Source organism: Rissa tridactyla, chromosome 16 (genome assembly GCF_028500815.1).
Source record: "Rissa tridactyla isolate bRisTri1 chromosome 16, bRisTri1.patW.cur.20221130, whole genome shotgun sequence".
Lineage (NCBI taxonomy): Eukaryota > Metazoa > Chordata > Aves > Charadriiformes > Laridae > Rissa > Rissa tridactyla.
The window spans coordinates 6,525,587-6,543,911 of record NC_071481.1 but is presented as its reverse complement, the minus strand read 5'-3'; the positions used below and the strand labels follow the sequence as shown (position 1 = coordinate 6,543,911).

Genomic DNA, 18,325 nt, shown 5'->3' with positions numbered 1-18,325 from the left:
CCCTTGTAAGAGTCACAGAGAGAGTTACCGATGGCACAGTTGACGATGTGCTTGGCAGGAGCAGTGTCTGTCAGCCAGGACCCTTCGACTTATTTCCCAAAACTAACAGGATCAAAATCTTTGTGTATCGATGAATAGAACAGATACAGGGACGCATTAAGGGCAGGTCTGTCAGTTAAGGGGATTCATTATAACACATCTGTGTGTATCCAGCTGTGGCCACGCACTACCATGATATTTCAACACCATTGGCAAGATGATCTCCTCAGACAGCTTCTAAGCTAGCTTTGACCTGGAATCAGGATTCAACAGATGTTCTCTGAACTTTTTCCAGCAATTTGTCCTCCCTTTTCAATGGCGGTGGCAAGAAAGTTCCCTGTGTGGGTACAACAAGAAGATGTGCCAAGGAATCCATGGTTTAAGCCCATAGTTTAATCTCGCTCCAGTGTGCTGGAAGCTTCACAATTGCACTTGCCAAGATTTTGCCTTTTGGCTACCTGAGCCATTTCTGTGCATCTCCCTTTTGGCCTTTTCCCAGCTGAGAAAGGAAAAGGCGGACAATTTCTGGATTTTTAAAACTTTCCCCTTTACCTCACTTCATTGGGCTCTCAACACTCAATAACTTTGTACCAAAGACAACTTCAGGTGCTTCCAAGCAGAGTGCAGTGAATCACAGAATGTGTTGGGTTGGAAGGGACCTTTAGCCATCTAGTCCAACCCCCCCGCAGTGAGCAGGGACATCTTGCAGGGACATTCCAATGGAATGGAACAAAGTGCCCCTGAGGATCGGACCGCCGCACGCCCCAGGGATCAGAGGCAGACCGGTCCTTGCCCCTTGGATCTCTCCCTTGATTTGTACCTCCTTTACAAATCCAGCTTACAGCTCTGGTCAATGTATTCTGCCCTCAACTGCCCCTGCAGTAGTTCTGTTGATAGCAGCGGCGTTGCTCAGGAATTACACCAGCAGAAATCGGAGCAGAATTTGCCCTGGGGGTGTTTCCTAAGCGATGAGAGAAGAAGGAAAAGAAATACCTTCGGAGTAATGCAAACACCAGCCATTCTTCCCAGCAATGTCTTTCTTTTGATGTTTGGACATTATCCAGATGGCACTCTGTCATCTTAGCTGTATATGCGCTTGGTGGTTTTGCGTATAATTTTCTCCTCCTAAAACTGGGTTTGGCACGGGTTAGAATTCTTTCAAAGGCAAGAAACAGCTCCGTGTGCTTTCAGCTGCTCGGCTGTAGCCATTGAATTTGTAGAGAGGTGTGATACAATACAGACTCAAGGAGGTTAAATTCACACCTGGCTTGACTCCACTGATTTTTAGTGGATTTACTGTAGTGACGCATATGTCCCATCTGTTCCTCCTGCACTCATCAGCACTTTATCCTTCTTACCATCACACTGCCTGATTATACAAGGGCAGCTGAGGAAGTCAGGTGATTATATTTAGACCCTCCCCCTTATTTTTACCTCTCTCACAAAGTGAGGCATGGATAAATAGTCATCTTTAAGACATGCTTGGAAAGGTTTTGCCCTACGCTTGCTTTTCAGCAAAGCCCAGATTTCTGGCTGTTTGCATTATTTATTATAAAGCGGTGCAGATTCTCATCAGATTTATGGAATTGTCGCTTTGGAGCAGCTGTACAAAAATGCCACATTCAAATATCTACAAGTCAGAGGAAAATTCCCTCTAGCCTTTGTTTGCAGTATGTACATGAAAGGCATCTGCAGAAGAGGACCCCCCATGGGATTCACCCTCCTATGGGAAGAAAATTTGGGGCTGAGCAGACCTCTCTTAATTGGGTGCCTTACAGCAGTTTCTAGTGTCTAATTGGGCATCATGCTGTCTTTCCAAGGAGTGACTCAGTCCTGTCCCATTAAATCTCCTCCTTCTGTATCAGTATTATTCTTATTATGACACCTCCCAGGCAAGCTTGCATCTCGGAACATGAAAATAACTCATCTTAATGAGAGTGAAGTGCACGTTGCCTAGCGACACAGCATCGCAAGGGTCTTCGTATGCTGAGCTAGGAAAGGCACTTAACTTAATGGGGCTGTTTTCACTACGCTGTTATGTCTTTGAACCAAGCAGTACAGGGGGAAATATTTGCGCTCAAGAGAGAGGGAGGTGTGGGTAGAATGCATCATTAGAGTGGAATCAGCGTGCAAGAGACAATGTGCCTTAGTTCCCCAGGTTAGAGGGGAAAGTCATTTTGGCTTCGTGACCCAGTTTCTCTTGGGAAACAGGCAGACCATTGCCCAGGGAGAAGGATCCTGCGTTCTGTGAGAGCAGCTGCTATTCTCTCTGCTCTGTGTCTTGCTCGCCAGCTGTCAGAATCCATGAGATCTCTCCGATGAATCAGTGCCAAACCTGACAAATTAGCTCTGACTGGTAGCATAGCATAGAGAATTGAGTGAGCACAGATTGGAGATGGCGTGTGATGATAGCAAATGAAAATGGAATTGATAAGTCTTCCCTTGTAGAAATCATCATGCCTGTTTCCCTTGTGTGAAAAGGCTGGGGTTTGTTCTGTTCCTGGCCCCTTGCAGAACAGAGAGGCAGCAGTAGCATTGCTAACTCGCTTGACCAGTGAAAAGCATCCCCATTGCTTTATTTCCCACTGTAGACTGCCCTAAATGTTGGGAATTTTAGCCCTCACAGTGATAAGTTACCTGCCTTTCTCCTCATCAGCTACCAGAGGGGGGAAGCCCAGCATGCGTGGTACTTTTCCCCAAACAGTAGGGACAGATGAGCTTACTGGAACGAGGATACTTCATGACTGCTATTCGTGGCTGCAGCCCACTAAGGCACAGGGATGTGCTGTGACAGACAGCTCTGCCTAAGCCTTAGGATCTTGACATAGATATTTTTCCCTTCTTGATGCTTTAATTAGGCTTATTTCCATCTTGATCCTGGGAGTGCAGTCGTGTTAGAGTGTCAGTCTCTTTTTATTTGCAGGACTTCTCCTATGATGACTCAAAAGTGGAGTTTAATGTTGATGCCCCGAATGGAGTGGTGATGGAAGGCTACCTCTTCAAGAGAGCTAGCAATGCTTTCAAAACATGGAATCGGTGAGTAATAACTCATATTCCATTTGATATTTGGGCTAGGGCTCTGAACACAGATCATACTGCCTGCGGAGGAATATACTTCACTTTTAGTGACAACTTAGCAACTGTTATCATCACTGGGAGGATTCAGAGCTAAGTAGTTAGAAGCTAAATAGTTAAAATAGTAAAAATGAGGTTGGTTTGATAGTTTCTGTGTACAGAGACTTTTGTCTTAGGAGCATTTTGCCTGCAGGTTGAAGGAGGTGATCCTTACTCTCTATGCAGCACGGGTGAGGCCGCATCTGGAGTACTGTGTCCAGTTCTGGGCCCCCCAGCACAAGAAAGATATGGACTTACTGGAAGGGGTCCAGTGAAGGGCCATGAAGGTGATTAAGGGGCTGGAACATCTCTCATATGAAGAAAGGCTGGGAGAGCTGGAACTCTTCACCCTGGAGAAGAGAAGGCTCAGGAGGGAATCTTATCAACGTGTACAAATTCCTGATGGGAGGGAATGAAGAAGAGGGAGCCAGACCTCTCAGCGATGCCTAGTGACAGGACAAGAGGCAATGAGCATCTATATTAAGAATGTGTAATTTCATCTGAACACAAGAAACTGCTGTGAGGATGGTCAGGCAGAGGAGCAGGATGCCCAGAGAGGTTGTGAAGTCTCCATCTGTGGAGATTTTCAAAACCCACCTGGGCACAGTCCTGGGCAACCTGCTCTAGCTGGCTCCGCTTGAGCAGGAGGGTTGGACTGGATGATCTGAAGCGGTCCCTTTCAGACGAAGTGATTCTGCAATTCTGCTCAGAACCTGTTTGGCTGCAAGTAAGATCAGAACCTGAAGCTGCGTTAGCATAACTCTAGTTCTGAGTAAGTCCTCCCGAGAGAAACTATCTCACGAGAGATTAACGCAGCCTCATCAAGACACTAGCCTGGTTCTGTGGCACCAAGTCAGCTCAGAGCAAAAGAGGAGTAAGCATCTGCTTGCTTGCAATGGTGTTTTAAGACTGCGTAAATTTTCTGCTAGCACGTTATAACTCGTGCGCTGAGCTTGCAAAGCCACTTGCTTTGTGGGTCTTTGACATTGGTGTGTTGGAGATATGTACATTAATCAGGGAAAGAGCTAGAAGTTGTGTAGTTTATGTAAGTGATCATTATTTTCCTGTTCAAAACCAAATATGTTTTTTTCTGTGAAGCTGTACGTGTCTCTTAGGCTGTATCATGGAATAAGACAGCTCCTGTTTTGCTGCATCTTAGTAAATGCCAGGAGGGAAAAAAAGAGAACCCTTCCACAATGGAAGAATGACCAGGTTCCATGCAGGGAAGATAGGGCACAATGCAACTTGAATCTTGCCCTAAGAAAGCTAGGAAATTTATAGCGATTAAGAGAAATACCTAACACAGCAGGAGATGCCATGAGTATCAAACCTGTCTAATCTAGGACAGGGAGATATGTGAAAGTGGAGATATCAGCTGTGCTGCCAGGAGCTGAGAAATGGCTTTCTGTGCACTGACCCCGCTCTTATTAATTTATAAATATTTCATCTGGTAGGTCACTGGGAAGGCCAGGCTGATCTGCCTCCTGCACTAGTCAGGAGGCTCCACAGCTGTCAGAGATCCTGGGGAAAGTGGAAGCAAAGGTTTCATGTTCTAGCCTTGCTCGATATTTGAGTGCTTCGTTTCCCTTGAGATAGTCAATGGGTTTCACACACGGTTGTGCAAAAGGATCCAAACCCTTCCAGTGAGTGTCTAATGCATGAGATCAATGCCTTTTTGACCTACATTTCCTCCTCTCACATAACAGGGAAATGATACAATATTAAGAGATCTTCTTTTACTTGGCTACGGGATGCATTCAAAGTGTACATCACAGCAAGGCTGAAACGTGCTGCTGTTAGACTTAGGAATAAATAAGCACTAAATGGTTCAGTGAACAGTCTGTGGTATGCACAGAAACTGCCTGTATTTGCATGGAAAAAAGACTTGAAATTATTAGAGATCTCCGAGTTGGTTAGATAAGCGATGCCTTCTCTCTGAAGCTTCCCCTAGTACTAAGGAGATTCCAGGCAAATTTAGGATAATTGTGTTACCCCTCAGGCTCTCTGATCCCCTGACAGTTAAGTGCTAAATTTGCACTTGGAGGAACCAGAAACCACAATGCAGTGCATCACGGTGTTTGATTTCAGTGCTCACAACCTGGTGCACGGGGAAGGTGTCTTAGCTGAATTTTTATCACCCTTTTAGGCTTTCCTGCTCGGTGTTTCCTAAGCAAAGCATCACCTTGGTCCGTAGCCTGTTGCATGGCTGCTGTCACTGACACCCACATGTCTTTGCAGAGCAGAAGGTCGTTCCAAAATGTGTCAGGCTAATGTCAAACCTTGTGCTTGACTCCTGTGGTAGAGATGAAACAGTTCCAGGCAACTCCCTTCTCCTGGCGACTCCCCTGTTGGTGAATTCAAGGGTCACTCCAAAGGACACTTATCCTGGAGGGAACATGACCCTCTAGGACTTTCTGGTTTTGCTGAAGTCTGAAGTAATGTTAGTGTCAGAGTCTCCAAGTTTTCCCTCTCCCTCAAATCCCAGCTATCCTCCCTGTATCCTCCTACATCCCAGCCATACAGTCTGTGTCCTCCCCACAGCCATCTCTGTCTCCTCAGTCCCACCCACTCTGAGCCACATCTACCCGCGTCTTAGCTATTCCCAGCTCCTGTAGCCTACTTGTCACCTTCTCACTGTCACGCACTGTTAGTGCCTCCCCCTCATGTGAGCGGGAGGGAACAGCAAAACCCACAGTGCAGGTGTCAGGCTAAGAGCAGAAATGCACGCTCTGGGGGGGGCGAGCAGGAGAGCACAGCTGCGAAGAGCAGGAGCAGAGACCAGAACCTGAGAGACAGACTTTCTGCTTGGCTTCATCTGACAGCAGAACTCCTTGAGCACAGACTGCTGCTGTCACAGCAGCTCAGAATGATGCAGAACCACATCGGCTCATCAAAATGGGCTCCCACATGGATGAGATGGCCTCCAGTTACCTGTATTTTCCCATTTGCCCACAGACATGTCAAGTCCTTTTGTTGTCTTTTACCTTTGTTCAATATTTCATCAATGACAAAAGAAAGAGAATCCCGTCTCATCTCATTTTCCCAGGGAACCTAGTTCTTTTGCAAACAGAGTGTGTAATATGTGCTCTAAATAACATCTTGCTGCACACCTGTGATTCTTTATGCTCAGGTATTCCAGTACCTTATTCCTGAAGCTTAGTGATGGCTTCCATTGCCCTCCATGAAGGAGATCGGGTTGCTGAATCTTAGGCTGTATCTTGGAATGAGGAAGTGACTTGGGGGTTCGGATTTAGCACTGAAGATTAAGACACCAGGGAATTACCTCTGCTGTCAGCATCGCATAGACCTTCTGTCACTTGTATTTTAATGGAAAGCTGCTAGCTGGTGATTTGTTGCCTCCTAAGAAGGCAGACTCCTTTCACACATATCTGTCCGTGCTCTAGCTGTAGGTAGCGGGAGCTTTGGCACTGTTTGGCCTCACGTAGGCTGTGGTGGGTACAGAGGAATCAGCCTGGTGGGTAGCATAGCCTGTGTAAACAACAAGGTGTGCAACTCCTTCGTATTATTTTCTCCAACAGTATTTGTAGGGCTGCCAGTTAGCAGGCTTTTCTGAGATGGATTTTTCTTTTTCCCACCTTGGAAGGTTCTTCATGGTGTCAAGGAATTTCTGGCTTGCCTTATGACAGCCTGCTTGGAGAGGCAGCAGGCACACTGCATCTGGCACGTGCAAGTAATCCAGCTTCCCCAGTAAATGTCAAGTAGCACATAGGCAAGTATGCCCTAACCAGTGCGACATGTCCCACAGGCACTGGGCTTGCTACCTGCACCAAGGGCAGTGCACACACAGACTTCTGCCCCAGAAATCATAGGCAGGAATACGGCACTGCCCTAATCCTTTGTTTCTTCCCGTCTTTCCTTCCTTCTTGCTGCACATTAACATATCTAGAAAACTTGCCAGCACGGCATCTCAATGCCCGGAGTCATTCCCTAAGGCTGTAAATCCTTATTCTCCGAGAGAGGGGACTGGAGAAGTGCAAGCTTTTCTTGTGTCATTACTTTCCAGCTTCTTGGGATAAATTACACTCTTTTTAATTGGAGAAATATCCTGCCCTGCTGCAGAACAAACTGCCTCTCTGTGGCTCTGCTGTTCACTTGTTCTGATGTCTGTCTGTCTGTCTTCCTTCAGGAGGTGGTTCTCCATACAGAACAGTCAGCTGGTCTACCAGAAGAAGCTAAAGGTCAGTGAGGCTACCCCAGATGACACCGGCAGATGAGCCAACTTGTCTGCTGTCCTGCTTTGCCGGGGACTTCTGCACCATGGCAGGGGAGTGGGGTGGAAGGAGTGGGGAGGGGAATCGGATCCCAGGACAGCAAGCCCATCCAGGCATTATTGTGCTCCAAAGTTAGACCATACTGAGAACTAAGTGGCAGCAGGTGGTGTTTGTGATTATTCCTGTTCATCAGAGGAAGTTGGTGAAGTCCCCAGTAACCCTGCCACTTCATGTGCATGTTGTCCCATGCTTAAACTCTGTGTAACCCCTTCCTATTGCCCTAGAGTTACTGGTGGCGGGGTGGCTCTGCTCTTTCTGGGCTCAGCGTGTGCTAACCAGCAGGGTTTGGGAAAGAGTTTTCTGAGGGGGCTGATTATGACAGATTCAGGGAGCCAACAAAGCCACCTGTTCTCACCCTTTCAGGATGTCCTCACAGTAGTGGTGGAAGACCTGCGGCTCTGTACCGTCAAGCCCTGTGAAGACATAGAGAGGAGGTTTTGCTTTGAGGTCGTCTCACCTACCAAGTAAGTTTGTTGGCTTCCCTAGGCCATCCTCACGGTGGCTGGACTATTCATGGAACTGCAAGAGATTAGATTTGAGCAGATGCTGCCCTGGGAGATACCATTGCCTGTACTCCAGAATCCCTCTGAAGTTCGTCAGACATCAGCATAAGCTAGGTCTAGGCCATGCGTGCCTAGTATACATATAGATGATGACACTGGCAGCGGTCGGCTTTTCAAAAAAGCTAGCAGACCTGCCTGGAGTTTTTGAAGAGGGAACACCTTTGGCAGCGCAAGCTTGTAGGATTAATTTTTGCCCCTTCACCTGTCAGATCAAGGTGCTGCCCCCATTGGAATGGCTATGCTGAGGATGAAGTGGAACAATTTTGACCAAAACGTGCACCCTGTCCTTTTGCTCTTTCCAACTCATTTCCTTCCTTCACAGGAGCTGCATGCTGCAGGCTGACTCGGAGAAGCTGCGTCAGGCCTGGATTCAGGCTGTTCAAGCCAGCATTGCATCTGCGTACCGGGAGAGTCCTGACAGCTACTATATTGAGGTGAGTGAGGGGGTCGTGAAAGATCCATAATTGTGTCTCAGAGCCCTAATAGTGGGCTCTCGGGCTGTGGCAGGTTTGGTGTGTGGGAGTGGACCATTTGGAAATACTCTTCTGCCCTCAAGGAAAGCAGCTGCGGTCAGTGCTAACTCAGGCAACAATTGATCACCAACCAAAGCTGCACTTATAAAGCTGGGCTGGGGGAAAGTCAAGGCTTTAAATCAGCATTGTCCTGACATCTTCGCTTTCTTGCCATCATCGATGTTCCCCTGGGAAGAGCTTGCTCCCTAGCTGGGACGAGAGCAAGCAAGGCACCATGACAGCAAGGAGTTTGACAGACAGTAGCAGACCCTAGAGCAGGGGTGGGGGGCAGCGCCGTCTTGTGCCAATTATAGAGATTAATGAGGCTTTACCCGTTCCCTACTTGGACTAGCCCTTGTTTATTCTTCAGGTGACGCTTCCTATCAGTGCCTCTGCTGTGCAAAGCTCTGGTTCGTTCTACAGTGCTCTGCAAAATCCTAGAACTCTTTTTTTTATCTTGCAGAGGCTGGACCGGACTGCTTCCCCATCAACCAGCAGCATTGATTCTGCTACCGACTCCCGGGAGCGCAGTGTGAAAGGAGAGTCCATCTTGCAGAGAGTGCAGAGCATCGCTGGGAATGACCAGTGCTGTGACTGTGGTCAGCCGGATCCTCGCTGGGCCAGTATCAACTTGGGCATTCTGCTGTGCATTGAGTGCTCCGGTATCCACAGGTACTGCGTACGTGTGCGCTCTGCGCTGCCAGCCAGGGATGGATTGCAAGCTCCTGGAAAAAACGGTGGAGGCTGAATTACAACTGACGATAATGTTTATACAGATAGATTCAAAAGTAATTGCTTGCTGCAGTACCTGTGTGTGCAGGTACATCTGTGCACGCATAAAACTCCTCGCTATAGCTCCATCTGTATAGATAAATGCATAAGAACTGGATTGATCTTGTTCATCTTACGATGCATGAGAAGTTCTGTTTTGAGCCATATAACCATTTCAATTTTCTTCTGTTTGGATAAATAGGAGTCTGGGTGTTCACTGCTCCAAGGTCCGATCTCTCACACTGGACTCCTGGGAGCCAGAGTTACTGAAAGTGAGTGTTGGCTTTTAGCAGCACGAGATAGACAAAGGGTGGACATGGGAGGAGTCTTACTTGGTGGTAAGCTGGGCTAGAGGGAACGTAGCTCCTCACCCGAGGATTTCATTCATTCCCTGTTGTATTGCAGCTGATGTGCGAGCTGGGGAACAGTACCATGAATCAGATTTACGAGGCACAATGTGAAGAGCTGGGACTTAAGAAACCAACAGCAGGGAGCTCCAGGTGAGTCTGAGCGCACACCCTGGTCCTCTCAGTGCTGTCGAAAGCTCTCCATCCACACAGCTAACCCAGTACCCAAAGCTGTCTGGAAAGTCAGATTAAGAGCGACTGGCCTTCACTGAGAGCCCATCCTACCTCAGGTGCACCTCAGTCCACTCCCTCTGTAGCTAACTTGAGACTGACTCTCAGAAAGGTCAGTGGAGCATTACCAGCCAGCAACCTGGTGAAACATGCTCGGGAACCAGGGCTTGCTGGGTTTAAACTGCTCTGAGACCTTTCAAATGCACGTAACTGAAACACGTGGTGTTGCCTAGGGCTGAACATCTCATTCCGCTCTCAGCTATATCCTGCACTTCTTAGTTTTGCTTTGAGATGGGAGATATTTGTAGGTTTGAGAAAGTCTCCCTTCTTAATACAGGCCTCAGTGATTTTTAGGACTCAAAGCCAGGTTGATACAGTGACCCAGAGCAGCTCCATCTCCTTGTGGCTGTTTGCTTTAGGTGATTCAAGTGACCCCGTGCACAGCTTTATGCTGTTCTTCTCTTAGGCAGGACAAGGAAGCCTGGATCAAGGTGAAGTATGTGGAGAAGAAATTCCTGAAGAAGCTGCCAAATGGGGAGACCCTAACAGAGAATGAACGAAAACCTCGACGCTGGTGTGTGAAGAAGTGCCAGAGAAACAACAGCACCACGAAAGCACCCACGGCTCGTAGAAAGTACCGCCATGAAGCAGGCAATGCGTCACCAGCCATGTTGTCATCAGGTGGGAACCTCCCTCGCCCTGCTCCCCATGCAGAGCTGTGGTGGCCTCCCCACCACTCTCTGTAGGTGTCCACACAACTGCCCTGATGACAGGGGAGGCCCTGTCTTTCTCTAGGACCTGCAGCCTGCCAGAGGTATAAGCAAAAACATGGTTGCACAAACTGTGTTGACACAGGTCTTTAGAGCCATTTCATAACATTTTCCGTCTGTTTAAGGAGGTTCTTGTGGCGAAAGGAGGAGGTCATTACGCCAGGGTGTTCCAGCAACTTTCTCCGCTTGCTTCGTGCATTTTCTTTTGTTATTCCACCGTCCTGCTTTTTAATAGGTTTCAAATCCTTTTATTTTTACCTGCCTGGTCTGTAAGAGAGGCCACGCTTATCAAGAGTTCTAGCTGTTCAAAATGCTCTGGGATAGTTTGGTCTGCAGTGTATGCCACCTATAGTCAGCTCTTTGTATTTTGATGGCGTATGTGGACATGGGTATGACATTGGACACATCTGGGGTGCATTGGACACGCAAGCTCAGCCTGTGTAAATACAGCTGTAGAACTGCGTCTCATTTATGATGTTATTAACTGTGTCTCATTTATATGTTATTAACTATGTATTTCAAAATGTCTCTGTGTAAAACAGCAGCTACACTGGAGAGGAAGTTCCGTCGAGATTCCCTCTTCTGCCCTGATGAGCTGGACTCTCTCTTCTCCTACTTTGACACTGGTGCTGGCTCCGGCCCACGCAGTAAGTACAAAGAAAGTGTCCCTGCTCCTGGCAGGCTTTACCTCCCGGCTCCTCTAGGGCATGTGCATTGCACCAGACCTAAGGCAAGGTATCGGCCTCCCTGGAGAGAGGGTAAATATTTCAGAAGAGTGATGGGGAGTTAATTGCACCAACTCCAGCCCATTGCTCTTTTATTGCATTTATTATTTTAATATCCTATCCAGTCAGTCCCTGGTGTTTGCATTCTGGTGGATGGGATTTTTTCCCAACATCTTTTACTCCCGGACTGTGCATTCCATTGGCTTTTTTCTGCTTTTAGTTGTGGCTTTTAATTTTTTTTTTTCCATTTTTAGCAAGTCTTACTGCGGACAATTTTTCTTTTTTGTGTTTGTGACAATGAACTCCCCCTCATATTCCGTCCACCTTCCTCTAGGTGCCAGCCACATCTCTATGCAGCATCCGCTAACAGGTGGCCCATGGAGTGGCAGTGGCATTGGTCCCGGTGGGAGCGGTACGCCGTTCCTCCTGGACGGAGGTAAGGTGACGCTCTGGCAGCTAGCAGCAAAAGAGACACCCAAATTTTACTTGTTCCAAACCAAGCTTCAGAGGCAGTTATGTATTTTCTTTCAGCCGAATGATTGGAACATGTAGGTTACCAGCCCCTCGTGGGAAAGACAGGCCGGCAGGCTTTCGAAAGGCAAAAAGCGTCCTAGTGTTGCCAGCAGTCGCGTTACTACATCATAAGGGAACAGCTGTCCCTCAGATGAGATAAAGGATCCAATCCTGTACAGGTGGGATCTCCTGGCAAATAGGAAGTACGAAGCATTTACTTCGCATGCCCCGCATCTCTCACAGGCTAGCCGGGTGGTCCATTATCACACTTAGTTGAGGAGTGATAATTTTTTAAAATTTAATAGCTCAGTTCCTTGTTGTTGTATGAACTTATGAGAAATATTTACGGGCCTGAGTCAGCACAGCAGAAAATCACAGGCTTTCCTACAAGTACATGCTACCTCTTGAAATCAGTGAAGAAGGTGCTTTAATCGGTGCCTTAAGGCACTTCCTTCCAGTTTCAAGGAATTTAGCATTATTAGTCAACAGAAACAATACTTGGGAGATGCAGGATTTCAGATTTATTCAACAGCCTTATCTTGCTCCTGTAGAAGAAAGCAGGAATTTTGTCACTGATTCAGTAGGAAGGGAACTGGGAATTTGAGGTATTAATACTCTTGTGATATGAGCCAGATCCTCCTTTCTTGCTTTGATGTAAATCTCGAGTAGTGCCATGTGGCCTCATTGGAATCACTCTTTACTTGTACTGACATGGAGAGCATAGTCTCCCCGAGCAGTACGTTTGCTTTCTACAAAAAACAGCAGTGATTTTTCTGACAGGAAATCCAAAAAAAACATATTCACGATGTGTGCCACTTTAAAACTTTCCTGTTGTAGCTTCATTATCTCCTTTGGCTGTTGAGCTGTGCTGAAGGGTTACTTGCGAGCCGTGGTTTCGGGACCACTGGTTTAGAGACTGTTCTTTATCTGGGACCCAGCTGTAGCTGCTCTGAAGATTTCAACAGACAGCCTGTAGGGTTAAGGTGTCTTGTTCTGTTACGGTTTTCAAAGCTCGGGACTTTAGTTCTTGCAGGCTTTCCTGCTACTGCTCTTTGCAAAGACTACACAGCTCATAGTTTAGAAACATTTTGTTAGCTACAACCTGGCTTGTTTTCTTTCTAATCACGGTGGTTTAAGGGTAGGTCTTGGGGTAGATCCTGGGGGCTTAACCTCTTGAGTTCTGGGAGGACCGACACCCCCAGTACTTAGTCATTGGGAAGTTAATAGCAGCAAGTAGCTGAATCCAGCCAGAGTCGTCGGCGGGGGGCGGGCATCCTTCAGGATGAAGGTGATGTGCCATCCCTGTTCCCACAGGGGAAATTCCTGCATGTGCTGCTTCCTTCCTTTCTCTCATTTTCTTGACTACTTTTGGGCGCAGGCTGAAAAAGGCACAAAGTTGCTCTGCCACTGACACCTTGTGTGTCCTTGGGCAAGTTGCTTCATCTTTTTCACGGCTCCGTTTCTTGTACGTGGTCGGCTGACTTGTAACATTCACCAGCTAAGCAGGGAAGGTGGGAAGCAGTGTGGGGAAAGGGAAGGGATGTCTGTGAAGGTGAGCGAGCCACTGGACAATGCTTTAAGAGTTTGGCTTGAGATACACCCTGTTGATACTGTTTAGCCCAGTCATGGTCAATAACCTGTCACAAGATCAATGCATTGGCAAGTGCCCCAGTGACAACTGAAAAGCTCTGGATAGAGTAGAAACTGAGATTATTAGTGGTAAAAGCAGAGGGGTGTCTTCATTTGCTCATGACACTGCATAACCTGCTACAAAGCTGTCTCTGCTGCTGCTCTGCTCCAGTCTCCGTCACGGCGTCCCTCATGGATTGCAGCAAGGGCTGTCCTCAACAGTCCAAAGTGCCATGGCAATGTCGGAGCATCCCTGCATGAAGGGCAGTGTGGGGACACGGACACCATAAGGCTTTGCAATTTTACCTTGGGCAGTTTTATTGAGTGGGGCTAAACGGGATAGCAGTCTCCCTCTCCCTTGCCAGCAGTGTCCGGTGCAATGTGTGTGTGACGTTCTGCGCAGCCCTTTTCCCCGCCGTGGTCTCAGCTGTGCCTGCTACTGGAATGCCTGTGTATTAAAATGGGCTTGGTTTGTCTTCTGTTGGCCCTGCAGGTCTGAGCAGTGACAGCGGACTTGGAGGAAGCACAGATGGCAGCACTGATGTCCTGGTGTTTGGCTCCGTGGTGGACAGCGTGACAGAGGAAGGTGGGTGCCACAGGCTGCCGATGGAAATGTGGGGAGGTGGCTAGTGCTGAGGCAGGATGGATGGTCAGGACTGTCTGGGGCCAAGAACAACAGGGAACAAAAGAAATCAGAAATAAGAAGCTTTTGGGTCATCTCTCTCCATCCTTTTTTGCCTCATAGAATGCGAGGCTTCAGAGGAGTCAAGCGGTGAAGCAGAGATTGAACAGGAAGCATCGGACTTGGAGGACCTGAGGGAGCTGCATCCTGGCTTGTTGATCTACAAGGCAGCGCAAGCCCGGAACCTGCCTCTCATGGCAGAAGCACTCGCACACGGTGCTGAGATCAACTGGGTGAATGATGAAGATGAAAACAAAACTCCTCTGATTCAGGCTGTGATGGGGGTACGTTGTGCTAGTGTCTGTGAGGCCGTGTTTGGGAATGTGAGGTCTTGACTCTAGTTCAGAGAGCACCGACAATGGGCAATTTACAGCCCAGTACGTGCTCATACGTCCTCTCAGTACTGCTGGCTGAATTTATTTAGCAATTCCCCTTTACCTTGCCAGGGTTCCTTGATAGCCTGTGAATTCCTGCTGCAGAACGGGGCAGATGTTAACCAAAGAGATATCCGAGGCCGAGCTCCCTTGCATCATGCCACGTACCTAGGGCACACTGGGTAAGCTCTCTGCACATCGCTGTGATGTGCTCCGTCACCCGTGGATTGAGATTCAGCGTTAACACTGAGAGTCGCGGGGTGAGGTGGGCGACGGAGCTGGGTTTTGGTGAATTGGTTATTTGCAAAACCTGCCTTTTCGTATCACATCAACAACTTTTGATTATCTTAACGATAATTGCCCCCATGATGATACATACCTAGGGGGTAATTGGGCCCCTGCATACCCATTCCTTTCTCCACGCCACTGCAGTGTTTCCTGATTTAAACCAATGTAAGTGAAGCAGTGCCCTCTGCCCACTTCAGGGTGGGGTGGGGGAGCTGGAATTTCTGCTCTGATGGCCTTTTCTTTCCTTTCTACAGTCAGGTCTGCTTGTTCCTCAAGCGAGGGGCGAATCAGCATGCGGTGGATGGCGACGGGCAGGACCCGCTCAGCATTGCCGTCCAGGCAGCCAATGCAGACATAGTTACCTTGTAAGTGCAGCCAGGACTTTCCAGTGCGCGTATACATGTAAATAGCCATCAGGGAAAGGAATAACCAAACCTCCTCTCCCTTGTGCTTTCTCTGTTTCGCTCTAGGCTGCGTCTGGCTCGAATGAACGAGGAAATGCGAGAAGCAGAGGGGCCCTTTGGACAACCAGGTCAATATCCCAGCAACAGCCCTACTGAGTTGCAGTACAGGAAGTGTATACAGGAGTTCATCAGCCTTAATATAGATGAGTGTTAGTGACAACCCCCCCACCTCCCCTTTGCTGTCTTGAAGTTGGGCTGAATTTCTAGAAGCCCTGAGAGCCCCATCCTTGGTATACTGGTGTTTCTTGCAGATTGGTCTGTTTTTGATGCCTGCACATAGAGGTTGAGATGCACACAGGAAGGAAAAGGGGCCTCTCCTGTTCGCGTTAAGTTCTCAAGCTTGACTACTGGATGGTTGATTTTGTATAGGAGACTCCTAGGGCATAACCACAGACCATGGCGTGTGGACTTGAGTGTGTGAAAAGTATGGGAGATGACTTTAGCATTTTAAAAAAAAAAGAAAAAAAAAAAGGGAAAAAAAAAAAAAGAAAAAGAGAAGAAAAGGAAACCCTCTATCACCAGGAGAAACCCACCAACAATACGATCAGACGAACCTGTCTCTGCTGCAGTGTAGTTACCGTGCACTGAGTTCTCGTCTGAAGAGTTTGGTTGGAAGGGATTCTGACGTGGAGCCCTCCATCCCGGCAGCCTGACCAGCAGCCTGCTCTCTCATGGGACCGCTGCAGCGTCTGGGAGCTGCTGGGACCAGTGTAGTAAACTAAAAGGTGACCTCTTAAGACAGGAACAGGCTGTTTTGTGGGGCAGAGATGTTTTGCTCCAGAAGGAAAAGAGAGAAGGGGTAGGATTGAGAGCGATGGCTACTCACCTTAATTGCTCTCAGGACTATACCAGCCACGCTCCTCTCTTTTTGCCCTTGGTGGTCAGCTGGTCAAAGCCATAGCTCGCCTGCTTTCTGGGCCAAGATGCAGTCTGCACAGTGTTACGGAAGCAGCGGTGCTAATTTTTTCAGGCTGGGAGAAGCTTGTCGCTGGCGATGGGCTTTTTGTCAGGGAAGAAAAGCCACATCCAACTCCCACTGCCTAAATGGCTGGCTGCACCATGCAATTTGACTTCGGTTCAGTTCGTTTCCTGTTCACTTCAGATTTCTGACTTAGCATCTCTGTGAAGGAGACTTCTACCTGCATGTGTATCCCCCTGTGCTCTTCCCCCGCAGGCTGAAGCATGTGAGTAGGGCATCTCAGCAGCTGGCCCAGGGGCTTTTGAGTTCCCCAGTTCCAACAACCGGCAGAATCTTCTTTTTGTTTCTTTCCTTTTTTCTTGTATTATTCTTTGCGGGAGTTGGGCGAATGTGTTTCTACTTGGAGCACTTTGTTGCTGTGTTTATGGTCTGCGCTATGGGAATCGTGCTACGGTAGCTCTGCAGAGGTGCTGCAGCCGTGTAATCCTGTCTCAGGAGAGCTGATGGAGCACGCGTCCCATGGGTGGCTTATCCTCTGGCTGGGAGTTTGGATGCCAAGCGGAGGTGTGCTCCTGGAAGAACCTCTTCAGAATGCCCTCAACTGCAACTGATGTCGGAGTTTTTCAGGTCCACAACTGGCATTTAGCCTGCCTGGGCACCCAGGCTGCCGGCTCTGGGGCTGGGCCGTAGTGCCTTACAGACAGAGCTGGGATCTTGAGAGGATCAAGATCTCACAAGGAATGCAAGAACACCAGGCAGAGTCCCCCATCCTCCTGCATTACATCAGCAGTGAGACACAATCATATTATTTTTCATGCGATACGTGTTTGACTTTACTTTTTTTTGTATCCTGGCTGCTGTGGCGCTGCAGCCCTTAGTGGATTAAACCTTTGTGGGTTTGTTTCTACTGATGTAATTGAGTCCTCAGATACTAAAGCAACAGTGACCCAGCTCTTCACTCAAGATACTGCCCTCAGAGACTGAACCAACACCATTCACTCTCCACCCACACATCTAAAAGTGGAACAGTAAAGAAACTCCGCGTGGTCTCCAGGAGGGTGTCCCCTCGGTTCAAGGGAGAGTCCCCGCATCCTTATGAAAGCGCTGTGCAAGTTTTCTGTCTGCGCAGTCTGGGGCTTGAAGTCCATCTTTGTCTTGTCGCTTTCTCGTTCTTGTTCCTTTTGGAGCTTCGGGACGCACAGTGCCAAGTGCTGAGTTCTGATCTCAGTCCCAGCTGTCTGTTGGGAATCTGAAATGGTCCTAGTGACTGTACTGAAGCTGCTGCAGATCAGTGGCAGTGCAAAACCTGTCCCCAGGGCTTTTCCTGCTTCCCTAGATAACGAACAGTCTCCTTCCACCAATCTTGGAAGGCAAAAATTAATGGTCGCTTGGTCTGTATTTGTATTCCCTTCATCTGCGGCACCCTCCGGAGTGATTCAGGACTGCATGTGGATGGAAGCAGTGTGGCATAAAATGCCATCCTTGCTGCAATTGCATTTCAGAGGAACGCTAGCGTGTACAAATTCTGCGTTCAGAGGATGATTTCTTTGTGAGGAGGGACCGTGTTCTGCTGGTAGTTCCTGGGAGTGACTCTGGGCTCCTATCACTGAAGGGAGAGGGCTGACTCCAGGCGTACACCCCTCTAAGTGACACCAAGTGTAGGCAGGTGTGCACCGCACATAGCTGTTGCTGCTGTGCTGCTACGCAGTATGCTTCAGTTTGCCTTCATCATGCCCTGGGTTAATTATCTTTCTTCCTGATAGCTGTGTGAAGGTATAGCCGGCATCACTGCCCGCTCGGCGTTTCTTGCACAGGATTACAGAAGGTGACCACTTTACATTCTCATGGAGCTTCATCTTTCTCTCCTTTGCATTGGACTTTGTCTTCTTTCTCATCCAATTCACCCTAAATTTACCTAATTTCCCCACCGAGCAGGGTGTTGCCTTTGCTTGTGTGTCACTGCCCCATTTGACCCCCCCTTCCTTGTCAGTTGAGCCCACTGCAGCCTGAGTGGGGACAGGAGCAAGTCTGAAGTCTTACAAATCATCTGTGCGAAACGCCCTGCAGCCCTCGCCATGCTGAGATGGTGTCA

General features: G+C 48.3%; 1 protein-coding gene across 1 annotated transcript in view; it reads left to right on the top strand.

Moving 5' to 3' along the window:
- ACAP3 (ArfGAP with coiled-coil, ankyrin repeat and PH domains 3) overlaps nt 1-18,325 on the top strand; it is a 99,734-nt gene that overhangs the window by 73,157 nt on the left and 8,252 nt on the right. Inside the window, exons 11-24 of the mRNA XM_054222541.1 lie at nt 2,963-3,075; nt 7,301-7,352; nt 7,809-7,909; nt 8,331-8,442; nt 8,984-9,192; nt 9,494-9,563; nt 9,697-9,791; nt 10,336-10,550; nt 11,182-11,286; nt 14,000-14,092; nt 14,252-14,472; nt 14,635-14,744; nt 15,105-15,215; nt 15,321-15,382. Of these exons, the coding sequence (XP_054078516.1) occupies nt 2,963-3,075; nt 7,301-7,352; nt 7,809-7,909; nt 8,331-8,442; nt 8,984-9,192; nt 9,494-9,563; nt 9,697-9,791; nt 10,336-10,550; nt 11,182-11,286; nt 14,000-14,092; nt 14,252-14,472; nt 14,635-14,744; nt 15,105-15,215; nt 15,321-15,382 (1,669 nt within the window). The remainder of the gene's footprint in view (nt 1-2,962; nt 3,076-7,300; nt 7,353-7,808; nt 7,910-8,330; nt 8,443-8,983; nt 9,193-9,493; nt 9,564-9,696; nt 9,792-10,335; nt 10,551-11,181; nt 11,287-13,999; nt 14,093-14,251; nt 14,473-14,634; nt 14,745-15,104; nt 15,216-15,320; nt 15,383-18,325) is intronic.